The sequence below is a fragment of the Lagenorhynchus albirostris genome, chromosome 4 (assembly GCF_949774975.1).
Source record: "Lagenorhynchus albirostris chromosome 4, mLagAlb1.1, whole genome shotgun sequence".
Lineage (NCBI taxonomy): Eukaryota > Metazoa > Chordata > Mammalia > Artiodactyla > Delphinidae > Lagenorhynchus > Lagenorhynchus albirostris.
The window spans coordinates 105,508,999-105,528,878 of NC_083098.1; the positions used below are offsets into that span (position 1 = coordinate 105,508,999).

The window sequence follows — 19,880 nt, forward strand, 5'->3', positions numbered from 1 at the left end:
CCTCTGTTATAGTTGTTAACATTTGTCTTATGTATTGAGGTGCTCCTATTTTGAGTGCATATATATTTATAATTGTTATATCTTCTTCTTGGATTGATCCCTTGATCATTATGTAGTGTCCTTCCTTGTCTCTTGTAACATTCTTTATTTTAAAGTCTCCTTTATCTGATAAGAAATTGCTACTCCAGCTTTCTTTTGATTTCCATTTGCATAGAAAATCTTTTTCCATCCCCTCACTTTCAGTTGGTATGTGTCCCTAGGTCTGAAGTGGGTCTCTTGTAGACAGCACATATATGGGTCTTGTTTTTGTATCCATTCAGCGAGACTGTGTCTTTTGGTTGTAGCATTTAATCCATTCACGTTTAAGGTAATTATCAATATGTATGTTCCTATTACCATTTTCTTAATAGTTTTCGGTTTGTTTTTTTAGGTCCTTTTCTTCTCTTGTGTCTCCCATGTAGAGAAGTTCCTTTAGCATTTGCTGTAGAGCTGGTTTGGTTGTGCTGAATTCTCTTAGCTTTTGCTTGTCTGTAAAGCTTTTGATTTCTCTGTCAAATCTGAATGAGATCCTTGCCAGGTAGAGTAATCTTGGTTGTAGGTTCTTCCCTTTCATCACTTTAAGTATATCATGCCACTCCCTTCAGGCTTGTAGAGTTTCTGCTGAGAAATCAGCTGTTAACCTTATGGGAGTTCCCTTGTATGTTATTTGTAGTTTTTCCCTTGCTGCATTCAGTAATTTTTCTTTGTCTTTAATTTTTCCCAATTTGTTTACTATGTGTCTCGTCATGTTTCTCCTTGGGTTTATCCTGCCTGGGAGTCTCTGCGCTTCCTGGACTTGGGTGGCTAGTTCCTTTCCCATGTTAGGCAAGTTTTTGATTATAATCTCTTCAAATATTTTCTCGGGTCCTTTCTCTCTCCCTTCTCCTTCTGAGACCCCTATAATGTGAATGTTGTTGTGTTTCATGTTGTTCCAGTGGTCTCTTAGGCTGTTTTCATTTCTTTTCATTCTTTTTCTTTATTCTGTTCCATGGCAGTGAATTCCACCATTCTGTCTTCCAGGTCACTTATGTGTTCTTCTGCCTCAGTTATTCTGCTATTGATTCCTTCTAGTGTATTCTTCATTTCAATTATTTTATTGTTCATTTCTGTTTGTTTGTTATTTAATTCTTCTAGGTGTTTGTTCTTAATTCTTCTAATGTCTTTGTTAAACATTCTTGCATCTTCTCGAGCTTTGCCTCCAATCTTTTTCCAAGGTCCTGGATCATCTTCACTATGATTATTCTAATTCTTTTTCTGGAAGTTTGCCTATCTCCACTTCATTTAGTTGTTTTCCTGGGGTTTTATCTTGTTCCTTCATCTGGTACAAAGTCCTCTGCCTTTTCATTTTGTGTATATTTCTGTGAATGTGGTTTCCTTCCACAGGCTGCAGGATTGTAGTTCTTCTTGCTTCTGCTGTCTGCTCTCTGTCTATCTAAGAGGCTTGTGCAAGTTTCCTGATGGGAGGAACTGTTGGTGGGTAGAGCTGGCTGTTGCTGTGGTGAGCAGTGCTCAGTAAAACTTTAATCTGCTTGTCTGCTGATGGGTGAGGCTGGGTTCCCTCCCTGTTGGTTTTTTGGCCTGAGGCGACCCAACACTGGGGCCTACCCGGCTCTTTGGTGGGGCTAATGGCGGACTCTGGGAGTGCTCACGCCAAAAAGTACTTCCCAGAACTTACACTGCCAGTGTCCCTGTCCCCACAGTGAACCACAGCCACCGCCCACCTCTGCAGGAGACCCTCTAATACTAGCAGGTAGGTCTAGTTCAGTCTCCTACGGGGTCACTGCTCCTTCCCCTGGGTCCCGATGCGCACACTACTTTGTGTGTGCCTTCCAAGAGTGCAGTGTCTCTTTCTCCCAGTCCTGTTAAAGTCCTGCAATCAAATCCTGCTAGCCTTCAAAGTCTGATTCTCTAGGAATTCCTCCTCCTGTTACTAGACCCGCAGGTTGGGAAGCGTGACGTGGGGCTCAGAACCTTCATTCCAGTGGGTGGACTTCTGTGGTATAAGTGTTCTCCAATTTGTGAGTCACCCATCCAGCAGCTATGGGATTTGATTTTATTGTGATTGCACCCCTCCTACCATCTCTTTGTCGCCTCTCCTTTGTCTTTGGATGTGCGGTATCTTTTTTGGTGAGTTCCAGTGTCTTTCTGTCAATGATTGTTCAGCAGTTAGTTGTGATTTCAGTGCTCTCTGAAATTTGTGCTCTTGAACATCAAGAGCTTTCAATACTTTCTGAACTTCCTTATTTAAAATTTTGTCTTGTTTGTTAGTTGGCATTTTTGGTTGTTTGAGGATGAAGCAAGAGATATCATGAATTTGAACTTTTTAGAACAGTGTTTCATAGTGTCCTCTCAAGGAATGTTTCAAATACTTATTAACAGCTTATTTGTTCCTTGTTTATTTTGGGTTGTGGTAAGCTGAGTAATGGCCCCACAAAGATGTCCGTGTCCTAGTCCCCAGAACCTCTGAATACATTACCTTACATAGCAAAAGGGACTTTGCAAATGTGATTAATTTAAGGATCTTGAGATGGAGAGATTACAGTAGATTGTCTGGATGGGTCCAATGTAATCATAAGAGAAGGGCAATCACCCAGAGAGGCGATCGTACAGAGAAGGCAATGTGATGATGGAAGCAGAGAGATATTTGAAGGTGATTTGCTGCTGGCTTTGAAGATGTGAGGCAGGGAATGCAGGCAGACTCTAGAAGCTTGAAAAAGTACGGAAACAGATTCTTCCCCAGAGTCTCCAGAAGGAACAAACCCTGCTGACACCTTGACTTTAGTCTAATGAGACTATCATTGTACTTCTGACCTCCAAAAGAGAATAAATTCGTGTTGTTGTAAGCCATTAATATTGTGGTAATTTGTTACAGCAGCCGTAGGAAATGAATACAGGTTTTGGTATCTGAAAGTATCCCTCTTTCTGCCTCCCTTTGTCCTCAGTTCCAAGACTGAGCTTGGGACATCATTAGCACAGGATTATTACTCTTGGCTAGTCTTGGCCAGAGTCTGCAAGGAGGCTGCCCCAAAGAAGAAGAGAGATTGGAGAAGGGGTGAGGTGAGTTCAGTCATCAGAAAAAAGATGTTTTTCTAGCTCCAAACTATGGCAACTCTACTGTAACAAATACTAAAAATATGAAAGTGGTTTGGAAGTGGGTAATGGGTAGAAGTTGGAAGAATTTTGAGGAACATGATGGAAAAGTCCTAGATTGCCTTGAACAGACTGTTAGTAGAAATATGGGTGTTAAAGACTGCTGGTGAGGTCTCAGAGGAAATGAGGAATGTGATTTGGGAAACTGGAGGGAAGGGGATCTGTTATATAATGGTAGAAAGCTTAGATTGTGTCCTATAATTATACAGAAAACAGAACTTTTAAGCAATGAATTTGGGTATTTGGTTGAGATTTCCAAGGAAAATATTGAAGGTGTGACCTGGTTTCTTCTTGGTTGCTTTTAGTAAAATGTGAGAGAGGAGCGGAGAGAACTGTTACAAAAAGGAAGCAGAATTTGATTTGGGGAATTCTCAGCCTACACAGATTGCAAACAATGCTGAAGTTAAGAGATCCACTGCCAAGAAAGCATGCTCTGCAGAGTAAGCCAATGATGTAGTCGCACAGCTTTTTCTTTTTTGATTAAAAATGTTTTAATTGTAGTAAAATATGCATAAAAGTTATCATCTTAACCATTTTTAAGTGTGGATAGCCTTTTGCTAGTACTTGGAAAGTACAAAAGGTTAGTACATTCAAGTACATAGAGGGCTCTTTGAAGGGGTGTAAGACTCAGAAGCCAAAAACAGATGAAATTATTCAGGAAAGATCTGTGAAGTAGCCTGTTTTTTAGTAAAGTGAATCTCTGTGACCCACAAAGTTTTTGAGAACGCTATACCAACAGAAACATTGTCAAGTTGGACTAAGAGGGACAGAGGGCAAAAATGAAAAGACTCTCAAAATTCTACAGGAAGAAAACATGCTGAGAAAAACCACTCGGTGGCAGACATATGTTACTCTTCATGAAAAAGGATGATTCCAAGGGTGGAAAGCTCCAAAGAGTGGAGTCAGGGGTCCAGAGGGCAGAGGCATGAGCCGTGTAAGTTTATTTCCAGGCTTTGAAACTTAATGGAGTTTGCCTAGGTGGACTTCAAAAGTAATTAACTGACTCTTTTTCTTCATTTTCTCCCTTCTTGAATGAGAATGGATCTGTTACTCTATGCCTGTCCCACCACTGTATTTCTAGAGCACAAACATGCTTTCTAGTTTCACAGCAGCACAGGTAGAGGATTTTGCCCCAGGACACATTATATCAGAACTGCACCCATAATTTAGATGATTAGATATGAGATTTTAGATTTGAGTTGATACTGTAATGGGCTGAGACTCTGGGGGGCCTTGGAATGGGTGAAGGTATTTCTCATGTGGGATGTATGAGTCTTCGCGGACTGGCAGTGGACTGTGATAAGCTGAATAATGGTCCCCCGTAAAGATAGCCAAGTCTTAATCCCTGGAACCTGTGAATATGTTGTACATAGTAAAAGGGATTTTGTAGAAGTGACATATACTGACATAAAGACACAAGACCTTTGGGTCAGAGATACAATTTGTTACTCATAGCAAAAAAAAAAAAAAAAAAAAAAAAAGGAGCCAGATCAGCATCGTGGGTTGGTTTCCCATGCCCCAATTCCCACAGGTGTTAGCTCTGCACACAGTGGGGGCTGCTGGTACATCCTCTCACCCTTCCTTACAGGGAGATCACTCATTACTCCTGGAATGCACGCAAATGTTTCCAGGGAGGTAGGAAAAGATTTTATATTTACTTCCCTGGGATGTTTCTTGGGAAGATGTCTCTAGTTTCACCATTCTGGAATGTCTCCTTACACAAGTATTCTTAACTTAAACACCAATACTTTCATTCAGAGGATCCAGACTGTGCAGAAATGTGAGCTACTCACGGAAAACTGTCTTCCAACTGTATTTTAAGCATGAATAAGGGGGAAAATCTATTACCTTTAATAGAATAGAAAATCTGAAAAATCAAAGTTTCAATAATGCCAAGAGTGGCTGATGGAAAGGAGCTGCTAACCTATATGATTTTAGAGAAAGACCACGCCCAAAGAAACATCACCCAGTGGGGTCAGGAAATATGTAAAGAGAGGCAGAAGTTGAAATTAGTTTGAGGAAGACATATTAAGCAATTAAATTGCTTAATTTCCAGCAATGATGTGAGGAAGCAACATCAATCAATGCCGTTTGGGGATGCTTATAGAGATTATCTGACAAAATCAGATTTTTTAATGTAAAAATGGCAAAGAAATTTGCCATACATTTAATTATTATTCCTGGGACTATGACCTCATGTTACAGGTATTAGATGTTATTGATTTTTTTCTCCAACAAATGTAAATGGAATATCCATTTACTATGTATCATGCAAGATGACACGATCTCTGCTCCTATGGAGCATGCATTTCAAGGTGGCAGGTTGACAGGACTAGTAATCACATAAATAAATACAACTATTACAAATTACATACTACCAAGAAAACAAAGAAATAAAAGGAAGAATAAAGAAGGATGTACCCAAACTAAAGTGGTTAGGAAAGACCTCTTTAAAGAGGTAACATATAATTCAATCTATTCTCAAAATAGAAGTCAGAGTGAGTTTTTTAAAACCTAATTCACATCATGTCTTTCCTCCACAGAACCCAACTGCTCTCCATTTCACTGACAAAAATCCAGAGCCCCTATAATGGTCTAGAGCCCTTCATGATTTGGTCCCCAAATAGTTCCCTGACTTCCTTTCTTATTACTTTCTATAGCACTTATTAAAGTCTAAATATTATAAAGGTTATTTATTATGTTTATTGTCTCTCTCTCTCCTTGCCAGAACATAAGCTCCACTAGAGAATGGTCTCTGTTTTCTTCATTTCGTATCCCAAATGTGCCTAGAACGGTACCTGACCTCTAACAGAAGTTCATTAAATTTTTGTTCAATGAACATAAAATTACACTGATTTTATTAGTATTAAAATATAACAAAAATAAAAACAAAATTATCACATACACTGCTATATTAACATTTAAATACAACAGATAAAAAAAAATCACAAAATGAGAACTGCAGAAACAAAAACCAGGTAAGATTTGTTTACACAACATTGTAAAGTGACTATACTCCAATTAAAAAAAAAAGATTTATTTAACGTGGTAGGTGTGCTTGCCCATTCATAAGTTCATTCCAGTCTGGAACACAGGAGGATAATGCTACTCGCATATCTGCTGCGCCATTTAATCCGGTCCTTTCTTTTGCTTTTAACTGGGTTAAGACCGAAAATCCTAGTTCACACAAACTAGTTGCTGTGAATGGTAATAATAGCAGGATACTCTTTTGACTTATCAAAGGAAAGTCTTCCTTTATCTTAATCCAAAATGCTGATAAACTTAGTGTTTCATAATCATTCTTCGATGTATATGAAGAACTGAGCTGCAATAATTCATTTTCTTCTTCAGGCACCAAGTTTAACTCAATTATTGATTCTGGGTTTCGAAAAGCAAACGGATCTTTTACCCAACAATTCTGTCTTAATGTTTCAAATTGCTCTTCTGGGAATAAATAGTTAAAGGTTTGATAGAGAGAAGTGAGGTGCAACAATATCTCTAGTTTTATTTCTTCCAAAATGTTTTCATTGATAACATTCTCTTCAATGTGCTGCAAAAACCTTGGAAACATGTAGTAGCTAGGACGATTGCTTTTAAGCTTCGCTTGCCACAACAGTAACGCCTTCTGGAATCCTTGGATACATTCGGCCTGTTGGAATATGTCACTGTTTTTCCCCTGTAGTTTTAAACGTAGTTCATTAAGGATGCCAAAAATATCAGTTAAATATGCCAGTTTCGTTACCCAAATATCATCCTCAAAAATAGTTGCCAAATGAGACTTCTTTTCAGTAAGAAAAACGTGGATCTCATTCCTGAGTTCGTAAACCCTGCTCAGTATTTTCCCTTGAGACAACCAACGAACTTTGGTGTGAAACAGTAAGTGGGTATAATTAGCTCCAATCTCCGAACAAAACGTTTCAAGAAGTCGGCTGTTTAATGAGCTTCCTTTAATAAAGTTAACAACTTTCACTGCCTTTTTCAATACTTCCATGAGCTTCTGTGGAATCTCTCTGGATGCTAATGCTTCATGATGTATAAAACAATGATTCCACACACCACTAGTAACTTCTAGCAATTTTTTAATTACTCTGCTCTGTTTTCCAGTGATGTTTGCTGTTCCGTCACTTGTAATTCCTTTGCAGTTTTTCCAGTTTAATTTATACTGACCAACAATGCACTTTTCTAATTCTGTGAAAATATCTAATCCACTTAGGTGTGAGGTTAAGTTTAAACAACACAAAAAATCCTCCATAAAATCGCCTTGCCACGCATATCTTACATAGACTAAAAGTGCTGTGCAGCTTCCAGTATCTGTGCTTTCATCAAGCTGGATTGCAAAATCCATTCCCGACTGTAACCGAGTAATAAGCATTGCCTCTAAATGTTCGGCAATCGTACAAATTTGAAGAGATATTGTGTTATTACTAGGAATCGTTTTTAATTTATCAGCAGATTTATCATCAAAAATTGTACGCACCGTATCCAAACATGCTGGAAGAATAATTTTTTCAGCAGCTGTGTGAGCCATTTTCTCTTTTGCCACACGATATGCAACTAAATATGATGATAATAAGGTTTTCTCACTAACAGTAGTAGAGCAGCTAAGAAATTGTGTTGATGACTTTACATCTATTTTCTTTCTTTGAAAATATTCAAGAGGCTTATCAATAAGTTCAGCATGCTGTGTTTCTAAGTGCCTTTTTAATTTTGCAGGTTTTAAGCTTTCATTTGCAAGAATATTATTACAAATAAGACACTAAGGTCTGTCATTTTCAAAGGGTTTTTCACATTTGATAAAACCATATTTTAAATAATCTTCATTATAACGCCTTGCAGTTACTTTTTTCTTTTTGAAACATGGCTCAAATGAAGTTGATGTTTGCAGATTAGAGTCAATAGTTTTATCAATATTGTCACTATTCATACTTCCAGATCCAGCAGTAGAACTTGAACATGCTTCTGAATATTTTGCTTCATTATTCCTCTTTCTTTTAAAAAAGAAATGATCCATTTTAAAAGCAATTTTGAATAAAATATTATAATTGCCACTAACTATAATTGCCACTAATATATATATGTGTGTATATATATATATATATATATATATTTTTTTTTTTTTTACAGCCTAGATAACATCTTTCCAAAATTGCAGTTTGCAAATGAATCTCAGTGGAACATCTCATACTTTATATACAGTTGCAAGTCATGGTAATATACAACTAGACTGCAGATCAACCTTGTTGTTATGAAAACCAAATAAGACATCATTGGAAAATGATTGAAAAACCATTTCTTAGGCAATCAATGTACATTCTACTAATCATATCCCCTCCATCAAATATCTTTCCACATATTGAAACTTATGACCTTAGTATTCCTTGCAAGGTGTATAATTCTGGCAAAGGATTCATGCAAACCACTCTGATATTTTATATTTTATTTTGTTTTTAAAAATGTTCGTCATGACTCACAAAATTGATTTCATGACCTACTAAATGGGTCACATGCATAATGTGAAAAACACTGACACAGAGACGTTTTCCTCTTTTGTGTTAGTGGCTTGACTATGTCTGCTTGATGACCAAAGAAACTAGCTGATCTGCTAAACTGCTGGCTGATACAGAGACTTTCTTGAAGTGGTAGGTATATATCATTCCTGATTTTCATTCCTGATACTTTTTGATGGGAAGGGTTTTTAAGAGTGCCAGTATTGTCTGATCTCATCAGGTTCCAATGAGGTTTTCCATGGCTAGGTCAACTGTAAGGTTGGAGTTGGTGACATATTTTTAGAACTGTCTTGGAATGCATCCTTGACCTGGGAATAAGACCAGAGATATGACATTAAGCATTACAATACAGAGAAGTAGTGTTGCCAGCTATAGGGACCTTTACAGAATCCAAGGTCATGGGTGCTGAAGCAAAAAGCTGGTAGCTCTCAACACAATGTTATATAGGCTTAGGCCTTTTTCTGTAAGGCAAACCACCTCAACCAAGATTGGGAGATAGAAAAAATGATGTAAGACCTGGGAGTCGCATCAGGAGATGCAAAGTACATCCACAAAGCTAAACACAGGAAACCATGGAGGAGCACAGCTCATTCACTATATATATTTCCTCTTAGCTCAGTTTGGCCATGCCCATCTCGTAAGTACTTCCCGCACTGCTCTCTTTGAACTTAGGATATTTGGGTCTTATCAGCATAATACAGCACTTCCTTACAAACCTCTCCATCAAGTAATGCCACTTTGGGGGGGGAGGAGGAAGGGTAAAGTCTTACATTTACTGTAGTGTTTATTAGAAATTAAACATTTTAAGTGTTAATAGTTTTATCAGGATTGTTTGCATTAACTAGATTTTCTTATTTTCTGTAATTCTTGATGCTCTGGCATGTGGGTTCTCACTAATCATAGAGGGAACTAATCCTCCCAGGATTGGGTAATTCCTAGAGATAGCAAACAACTTGACTGATAGCTCAACCCAGGAACACAACTTTCATATGCAAACTAACCAGTCCAGAGCCAGCCCTACCCCCACTTTCCCACCCTCCCAAATCAGGTTCTTATTCTCCAGATACTCCCCTGCCCTAACTACCCCAGGGCCAGGTAACCATGAACTACGGACAGCGCCCATGCCCTGAATCCTGGTGAAACTGTTAAAAAAGCCAATCTGAAACCTGCTTACCCTGCTTGACCAATTCCTTCCTGAGAAAACCACAGTACGGGCTTTTCCACATTTCCCCTTCCACCCCCTCTCCCTCCTGCCCAATCCTGGTGCTTCCCATGTGGCCGCCCTGTATGGCATGGCTCGGCATGCCCTACCTCCTGTTTCTAGGGATCTGTGTAAAAACTACCTACTTCATGACAGCCATTTCTGTGTCTGTTTGCCTTATCATACCTGATTAAAACAAATCATAGGTATATCATTTTTACTTCATCTTGGTTCTGGTTACAAAGTTGCAAAATTTGGCCCTAATCTATTTTCCACATAATGTCTGTTATATTTTAGCATAAATTTTGCATTCCACGAGTTCTTCTAAGTCATAGTGTTAAAGCTGAAACACCCGTATCTCGAGATAACTTTTATTACTTGCCTGGTGAATGGATTCCCCCAATCACTTGAGAGGAAGATTGGAATCCTTCAGTTTTGGGGACACACTAAATATTTGTCATTCTAGCTATCACCCATCCTTCACCTGTGAGTGAAACGGTATCATACAGTACACAAGTAAGGTATAGGTTTCAGGAATACCAGGCAGCACGCAAAATGTGCTACAAATTATCTGAACGCCATCGATTTTCATCAGCCTGTCACCACTGTATTTATGTGGTGGCCTAATCTTTTAATAAAGCCAGCTTTGAAAGAGGCATCAGAGTGGATGGTGACCTTGAAACAAGAAAGATGTTGCCAGATGGAGAAGGCCTTAGTGAGATTCTTCCCTGAGACTTCATTACTTATTTTTAACAGTAAACTTGAAGGGGACTTACAGTATGTCATGTATACTGCACTTTTTAAAATTTTAATAAGCTTTATTTTTTTTAAGAGCAGCTTTAGGTTCACAGCAAAACTGAGCAAAAGGTAGGGATTTCCCATCTATTTCCTGCCCCCACCTATGCACAGTCTTCGCCATCACCAACATCCCCCACCGGAGTGGTACTTGTTACAGCTGATAGACCTACAGTGTCACATCATAATCACCCGAAGTCCACCCTTTACATAAGGTTCACTCTTCGTGTTGTACACTCTATGAATTTTGACAAATGTATAATGACATGTATCCATCGTTATGGTTTCATACAGAGTATTTTCACTGCCCTAAAAATCCCGTGCCTCTGCCTCCCTTCTTTCCTATCCCCACTCCCACTGCCACCAATCTATAATAGTCACCGAATTTTTTTTTTTTTTTTTACCAGCTCAGCTCCACAGTCTTGCCTTTTCCAGAGTGCCATACCGTTGGAATTATATGTATATAGACTTTTCAGATTGGCTTCTTTCACTTAGTAATATGCATTTAAGGTTCCTCCATGTATTTTCATGGCTTGATAGCTTATTTCTTTTTAGCACTGAAAAATACTTCATTGTCTGGCTATAACAGTTTATTTATCCATTCACCTACTGAAAAACATCTTAGTTGCTTCCAAATTTTGGCAACTATGAATAAAGCTGCTATAAACGTTGGTTGTAGGTTTTTGTGTGGACAAAAGTTTTCAACTCCTTTGGGTAGATACTAAGGAACCTGACTGCTGCATCGTATGTACAAGTACATTTTTAAAGAGGATCCCGGCAAAGGTTGTGTATCCTTTTGTTGCTGGAGCTTGTCAATATTGTGGGCACAGATTATGCTTTATAGATAAAGCATAGATGTTGCTCAACTTTTTTTTTTTTGCAATGGTGCCAGCTTTTGTTAACGTAATTCACACATGCTGACAGACTTCAAATAATGCCAAAGGGACTGCTCTAGGATTTCCTGAGCTGTGATGGCCTACTCTGGTACTGAGTTATTCTGTTGATGTCTCTGATATGAACTGCCAATAAATAGAACCAAGTCAGAACTGAGGGGTAAAGGTGGCTGGTGAGATGGGTTACACAATTTAGTATAATTCAGTGAGAAAAGTGACGTGGGGAGCTGTCAAGATAAGACTATTTGGTCAGTTTGGCATTGGACAAATACTAAATCTTGAATTTAGGAGCAGATATTTTATATGAGACTAAAAGCTTTAAATGGCATTCTAGAACAATGTTGTTGGAATGCAGCTTCAGGAAGGTGGCAGCAGGAGTCATCTGAGAAAACTTTGCTATAGGGAGTAGGGTTAAGTTGTAATATGCAAGAGATCAAAATGTATAACCTTGTCTCTAGGCTAGCAGTCTCTTGGCATAGTTTTCTGTGTTTAGTAATATAAAGCATTAGTGTCAACAGGAAGACCTACAAATAGGGGCAAAGGTCAGGGTTTATTAGGATGGTGGCATTTTTAGGTGTTGGTTGCCTTAGGAGGGGCTTGGAAATATCAACTTGATTAGTTATTATATTATGAATGCTTTAACTAGGACAAGTTGCTAGAGATCTAATGTATATGGTACCTGATTACACTTTAAAAAGAGTACATATGGGGGAATGCAGGGCCTGGTGTGAGAAACAGGCAAAGCTTTTCTTTGGAGGTCTTATGTCCTGTCTTCCAAGGTAGTTAGTAGGACTAAAGAGTTTATGGCAGACGCCTATTGGATGTCACAGAATGGTGGACAGCATCAATATATTAAATCAGAACTAAACTGCTGAAAAAGCAACTGCATTTAAATCTCTTTGATGAATAAAAAGAGCTGGAGAGCAATTCACAACAGCCTTGAAGCAATCTGACTCAGATATATAACTGCCCTTAACAGCTGAAATAGAACATTTATTGATTCTTCCTGTCATACTGAAGGATGCTCACTTGTTTTTAATGTTCCTTCTCTCCACATGAATTTCAAACCACTACAATTTTATCCTGTATGCCACCTCTCCCCAGATATTTTATAGACATTTACCTTATAAAGAGAAACAGTGTTAAAACGTTCTCCAAAGTCTTTTGTTTGCCCTCTCTTTTCTTTATCTATGTCTCTGAAAGGTGCCTTAATGGCAAGTCACAGGAATTTGGAGGGACAGGTTCAAACCTGAGGGTTTTGGTCTAACCGTAAGTTTTGGAACTTTAAACAGAGATATTCTCAATTAGAACTCAATGTAAATCAGAGCATATACATACATTAGCATGAATAACTACATGTGTGATTCCATAAGCCAGATGGGTTCTGCTGGGACAGGTCCTTTCTGGCCAAAACTTCAAAAATCTATAGATGTGTGCACTGATGCTTAAGATGTGTGTGTTGAGGCTGACTGTTGTGGATATATAACCACATTTCAGAGCAATAATGCTCTTTAATTGGGTGTGCATCTATCTTAGCCATTCTTTAGGAGAGAATTTCAATTAAGGTGACCAAATACTTGTAGCTGAAAGTTTCTTATATACCAAGGTGCAATAATAATGACCTGTTCCTAGAACAGTGTTTGTTGTAATGGTAGGTACTCAGTAAATGTATTTGAAAGATTAAATGAGAGAATGACACCTGTAGCAAACTGTACCATGTACATTGTTTTTATTAATCAATGAAAAATAAGTTACCAAACTATATTTGAACAATTTGGTAATATGTAAGACAAAGGTTAGTATGACCTATTCTTTAAAATTGGATCAACGATATTCTATTTCAAAATAAACTGCTTATAATGTTAGATACTAGAAACAATGGTCTTATAAAAACATAAATGTAAACTATATTCAGATTTATCTTATAAAGCCTAACACTTAAATCTACCTGAAAATAAGAAACACATTAAAAAAAATCCTAATATCTCATTTATATTACAATAAGTAATTATTCTTTTAGACAAAAACAATTGTCTTTAAATCATTCTGTTCTTTTATATTTTTACTATTCTCATTTCAATCCAGTTCTCTGTGGGAGTTCATAATCAGCTATGCTTCAGACTGTTATATCCAAAAAGTATTCTTAAAGGGCTTACTCTCTCTCCTCAAGCAGACAATACACCTACAATAATAGCAGACATAATATATTAGGGTATAGACCTGATAGATGTGGGGATGAAAGCATGGGGAAGTCCTTTTCTAACTGAAAGAGGATGCAAGGTAACAGCTAAATGGGAGTCAGAAGCAGAAAATGTTGCAAGTTTGACAGAATAAGGTATGAAATAGTTGTTTACAAAAGTGGTGCTACGAATGGACTAGGAAAATGTGTTAGGATTTTAAGCAGGTCTGCATGATTGCCTTACATGCTTAATGCAATGATCATTATTGCTATGATGCTTGACAGGTGTGGTCTTTAATTCCCTGCCATGAATTTTTACCTCTTAAAGCCTCATCCTATCTCTCTAGGTTTCTCCTTCATCCCATATCTCCATACTATTCTACACTTGAAGCTCTAAGACTATGGGAGTTCTTGAAATACCTCATGCACTTTCATGATTCTGCTTTCGCTCTGGCTGGTATTCCCCTTGCCTTAAGTCATTTGAAATCCTATTCATTCTTCATGATTTAGCTCAAATGCTACAGCATTCATCCAATCAACTAAGATGTAAGTATTTACGATGTGCCAGGTCCTGGGGATACAAAGCAAGAAAATGGATAGTGATATATGCATATAAGGGAACACCTGTTCAGCTGTTACAAGGAATGAACTAGAGTTACATAACACTGACAAATCTTATATTAAGTTAAAGAAAGCTGCCAAAGGATATACACATTTCTGCTTGTTAAAACTACGCAAAACAGCACTATATGTAATCCAAAATTAAAAGCGTGGTTACCTTGGTCAAGAGGGAACATAACGGGACTAGGTGGAGCAGACAAAGGACTCCAGTTATATAATAACTATTTCTCCAGTTGGGTGTCAAGTACATATGTATTAGTTATAGTTTTATTTCAACTTTTTGTCTGTCTAAAGATATTCTATTTTTAAAAGGGATGTTTAAAGCTTGATTCCTTCCTGAAGGCATTGCAAACCTGTCCCATAACCAGTAACTTAAAATTACCTTCTTTCCGTCTCTGATATTATCCTTTGTTTCCTGTATTGCCATTGTGCACACATCAGTAATACTTAGGCCTCAAGAGTAGGAACTTGCAGGTACGAGCTTTAAGTAGATTAGAATGTAACCCTCTTCCCAGGAGACTCCCGTTTGCTCCAGTTCTCTAGGGACCTAACTAGGCCTAAGAACCTCAGCCTGACCCCTTCATGTGACCCGAGAACATCTTCCCTCGGATCCCGGATCGCTGACCCCTTCCCCCGGTAGATGTCCATTCGCCCCTTGAGCAAAAGCAAAACGTGCCTCCCGCCAACGAACCCCAGAATGTCTCCCTTTAGCGGACTCCGGACCACTCCCACCAGAGGTTGCCTTTCTTCCTTCTCACCTCCAGCCGAGCGCCGCGAGCCTCGCGCCTCGCCTGCCGACTCGCGGTGCGCCTCGCCCCCCATTCTCTACACAACACCACTTCCCGTCTAACCTCAACACTCACAGAAATCACACTTCCAGCCGGAAAAAGGCTGGCTCGGCCCTCTGCGCATGCGCGGAGCTAAGAGTCGCCCCTGCTCTCGCGTTCGTCTCGCGGTATTGCCTTTTCCCGCGGGAGTTATTTGAGCTTTCTGGCGGTAACCACGCCCTCGGCTGTCCGCGGCCGGCTGACCGAAGTCTGAATTTTGTCTGCAGAAAATCTGGCCGTGGTCAGTCGAGCCAGATACGGCTGAGAGCCGACAGATTCTTACCGGCCGGGTTCTGGCGCCATGGGGTTCTGCTGCCGGGTTCTGCTGCCGATTAAGGAGGCCTTCCAGCTGGCGCAGGAGCCGCATCAGAACCGGGCGAAGCTGGTGGTGGCGCTGAGCCGCACCTACGGCTCGGCGATCCCCGCCACCCCTTGCCGCCCCGCTGGTACACCAGTTAGCACGTTAATTTGTCAGTCTTTGTAAGGGAATTACAGAGATTTTTTTCAATTCTGCTATCATTTACCTTGTTTACTTATTTAGAGAACCATATTGTTCTTTATAATCATAGTAGACTTGTGTCTCTAAGTTAGAAGTTCACCGATTTTTAACATAAATGTGAATTTCATTTAATAGATATAAAATGTATATTAAATATATATATATTTGTATTTCTGCCCTGTAATGATTTTAACAAAACACGTTTCTTAGGAACAAAGTAAGTCAGTGCAAAGAAGTTCATTTTTGTTCCAAACTATTTTTCAGGTTAATATCCAGGTGTCCCCCACTTTTCAAAAATTCAATTTAGGCCACTTCGCTTTTAGAAAAGACCTGTATTGTATTAGTACGTGTTTTCATAACTGAAGGAAATCTGGAGGGTTTTCACTTTTACAAAAAAACGGCGAAAAGCGATAGTACTTGGTATGCTTAGCCTTCAGCGTTTTTTTTTTGCAGGGAGCCTTTACCGAGGCAGCGCGCAGACGCAGCAGCCTGAGTGGCACAGCCAGGCTCCTTCCCTGGAAATACACTCAGCATCTCAGCATCTAGCCCCCATAGCTTGGAACTGTGCCTGTGAGCATCTGTGCTGCATCTCGGTTTATTTTGTGCATTCGTCAGCAAGTGTCCTAAAGTATCAGAAAAGGTTAACATAAAACCAGATGTAATTTTAAGTGTTTTGATTGGGGTGAACGAACTGGGCATTGTGTGTGAGTTGAACTTGCTTGGGTCCACTATTTCCAGGCAGAGAGAAAGAATCTTGAAAGCTGCCAAAGTTACTATTGCTTCTGTTAGTAGCAAAGTGGTCTCAGTTGGCATCCAGCAGTGGGTAAACTGGAAAGTCTATTGCTTGAGCGGACTGATGGGTGTACAAAGCGAGGTGTTTAAGTTATCTTATACTTAAGGAGAAATCGGTCAGTCTTTCTAATAAGCTGAAACAGAAAGCACTTGGACCACGGTGATGGAAGTGTTGCAACAGTAGAATTTGAAGGTAGTCATGGATGGTTTGATTGGTGAGGGCAGGTTCTTACCTTAAAAGTTACTGGAGAGAGTGCTTCCGCTGTTACTGAAGCTGCCAAAAAGTTCCCGGAACTGAAGAAAATAATTACAGGAGGTGGTTATTCATATAAGTGTTTGACCCTGAAGATGATGTTGAAGAGGTTTTGGCATCCCATGACTAAGAACTGACAGATGAAGAGCTGATGCCATTGCAAGAGGAAAGGATACTATTCGAATACTAATTGAAACGGAACACAGTAGTGAACAGCCTAAAAGTAAAGCCCTCCAGGAACTCAACATGAAGCACTTGCATGAGATTTTCACTGTAATTGACAGTGCTGCAATGATAGCAGAGAAGGTATGACTTTAATTTTGAAAGGGCATGTAGGTTTAGGGCAAGTTTGCAGGATGTTCTGAGTGCCTACAAACAACTGCATGATAGAAAAATGCATGAGGATAAGCAGTCAAGCATACTGTCATGTTTCAAGCCTTCCACATCAGCCACAGCCGACAATGAACCTCAACATTTGACGCTGAGGCAGGCAGTTATAGAAGAAGGTGAAGACATTAGTGACCTGCTTGCCCTGACGGATTCAAACAACGGTGAGATGTTAATGGGTGACCCCCTTCCTCTGTCTCCTACATCCCCATCTCCACACGCCCCCACCACAGCCTCCCACATCTCAGCCTAACACACCATCATCACCACCTCTCAGCCTTCCAGTGTGTTGCTGGCTGTCCTCTCGATTCTGGTAAGTGAAACTATACTGAACAGACATTATTTCTACTTTATCCAGGCAGTGTGTTTATCATATCATACCTGCTTTTACTATATGCTAGTGTTATTTTAGGTTTTATGTGTTATTTGGTATGATTTGGTAGGTTATTTTTTGAGTCTGGAAATGCTCAAACTTTCCCCATATAAATTCATGGTAATTGCTTCTTCACTTTATACCATTTTGGCTTACGAAAGGTTTCATAGAAACATTCTACTTTCAGATATGGGGGAAAACCTGTATTTCTAGCCTTTTATTATAATTTAGTTTCAGAAATAGAAAAAGAGTTAAATACAATAGTTTTAATTTCAACTCTAAGACTTTACATGACTTTGACAAAATCAAAAAGCATTTCTTTGCCTCAAGCTACTACCTTTTTGTTTAAAATTATTTATTTATTTATGGCTGCACTGGGTCTTTTTTGCTGCACACGGGCTTTCTCTAGTTGCGGCAAGCAGGGGCTACTCTTCGTTGCAGCGGACGTGCTTCTCATTGCGGTGGCTTCTCTTGTTTCAGAGCATGGGCTCTAGGCATCTGGGCTTCAGTAGTTGTGGCATGAGAGCTCAGTAGTTGTGGCTCACAGGCTCTAGAGCGCAGGCTCAGTAGTTGTAGTGCACGGGCTTCATTGCTCCGTGGCATGTGGGATCTTCCCAGATCAGAGATTGAACCCGTGTCCCCTGCATTGGCAGACAGATTCTTAACCACTGCGCCACCGGGGAAGTCCCAAGCTACTACCTTTTTTACCTGCAGGATTTCAAAAAGATTCTTCCATATGCTCTGCATTGTTCTGCACTTTTTTTCTTCACTTAACAGTATATTCTGGATATTCCTTCTTATCACTATTTAATTAAACTTAACGCATTCTTTATTTTTTTTCTTTCAGCTGTCATATATTCCGTTTTGTGGATATACTCAGATTTGTAGCCAGTCTCCTATAGATGGACACTTGTGTTGTTTCCAGCCTTTGGATATTAGGAACAATGCTTTAATGAATAAATGTCATTTCTTACATTTGCAGGGGTAACTCTTAGATTCTCTGAAGAGAATTGCCGGTTTAAAGAGGAAATGTTTTTGTAAGTGTGATAAATATTGACAGTTGGCCTTTAAAGAGTGGTCCATTCTGCACTCCCATCAGCAGCGTATGAGAGGTATTGCTTATTTTTAGGTGGATTAGGAGGAACTAGAAAGTGATTGGGGGGATGTTTTTTGACAGACCAGAAAATTTCTAAGTAAAATCCTGAACAGTTTGAGAATAGGAATTAGAATGATAACATATATGTCAAAAAGAAATTGCTGTGTAATGGGAAGGGTCAATTGTAAAAGGCAGTGTTGAATTCAGACCAGTGCTGTTGTTGTTTTTAACTGAACTGTGCCTTTGATACATGTTTCTCGGTAGATTCAAGGATGTAGAGAAGAATCAAAAGAATCTTATATGATATTTTAAAATCTATGCTGCCTTGCTCCATGACAGCAGTAACTCAAAAACAGGAGACATGGGTGAATGATTACTCAAGTCTATTCTCAACAATTTATTCTTCTGAATAGATGATTAAGAGTCATTAAAGAGTGAAGATTTTACTTTAATGAACAATTATTCATGTTACCGAGAGTCTTAGGTTAGTGCTAGAAGTAAAGTCTTTTATCAATGTAGCTTGTGAAGGATTTGTTTTGTATTTTTGGTTGTCAATAAAACATTTTTTCAAGAGGCATTTGTTTATGCCTTAAATATGCTATGATGGTGTATAAATATGAACCTGCAGCGGAGTGAGAAATAGAATTTGCAGCAGTTTATTATTTCTTTAACCAAACAGAAGGAAGATGAAGACAGCAACATTTCACGTTATTTTAATTATTTTACTTTCTTCTTGAAAGTATTCCGGAAGTTTTGCCAGTTTTTATTAACATTCACAGGGAGTGAGTATATCATTTAAAAATTTACCAGATTGAAAACTTTAAGGACTTGTATAATTTAGAGGAAAAACAGCTAGGATTCTAAATATATATATGATATAAATAAATTAATTTATAGTATACACACACACATACATACATACACATATATTTATGTCATATTAAAGTGACCTTATAAATAATACCTTTTTCTGTAGGATAAACTATGATCATGATTAAAAGCTGATATAATAGATAATGCTAGCTTTAATTTAAAATATTTAAGAACAGTTTCAGGTAAATGTATTTAAATGAGTGCTCTACTTAGCAAGGAAGTTAAAAGACCATTTTTTTGGTTCAAAAATTATTTCATTCTTATTATTTAGTAAATATTTCAGACAAGGATTATTTTGAGACTATATTAAATGTACATTTTGTACACGTATGTATGAAATTAGCATTATAGCTTCTGTGGGGTTTTTTTGCATGAATTGTACCTTCTTTATGAGT

General features: G+C 38.6%; 1 protein-coding gene and 1 long non-coding RNA gene across 2 annotated transcripts; both read right to left on the reverse strand.

Moving 5' to 3' along the window:
- Positions 1-5,512: 5,512 nt before the first annotated feature.
- FAM200B (family with sequence similarity 200 member B) lies at positions 5,513-8,200 on the reverse strand. The gene is given in 1 exon segment (XM_060147345.1): positions 5,513-8,200. A coding segment is annotated over 1 exon segment (1,971 nt). The 3' UTR covers positions 5,513-6,229.
- A 411-nt stretch (positions 8,201-8,611) lies between these two features.
- Positions 8,612-15,280, reverse strand: LOC132519420 (uncharacterized). The gene is made up of 3 exons (XR_009540160.1): positions 15,144-15,280; positions 14,185-14,335; positions 8,612-9,004 (listed from the first exon to the last, which is right to left on the reverse strand). It is a non-coding gene; the product is annotated as an uncharacterized LOC132519420 (long non-coding RNA).
- Positions 15,281-19,880: the final 4,600 nt, after the last annotated feature.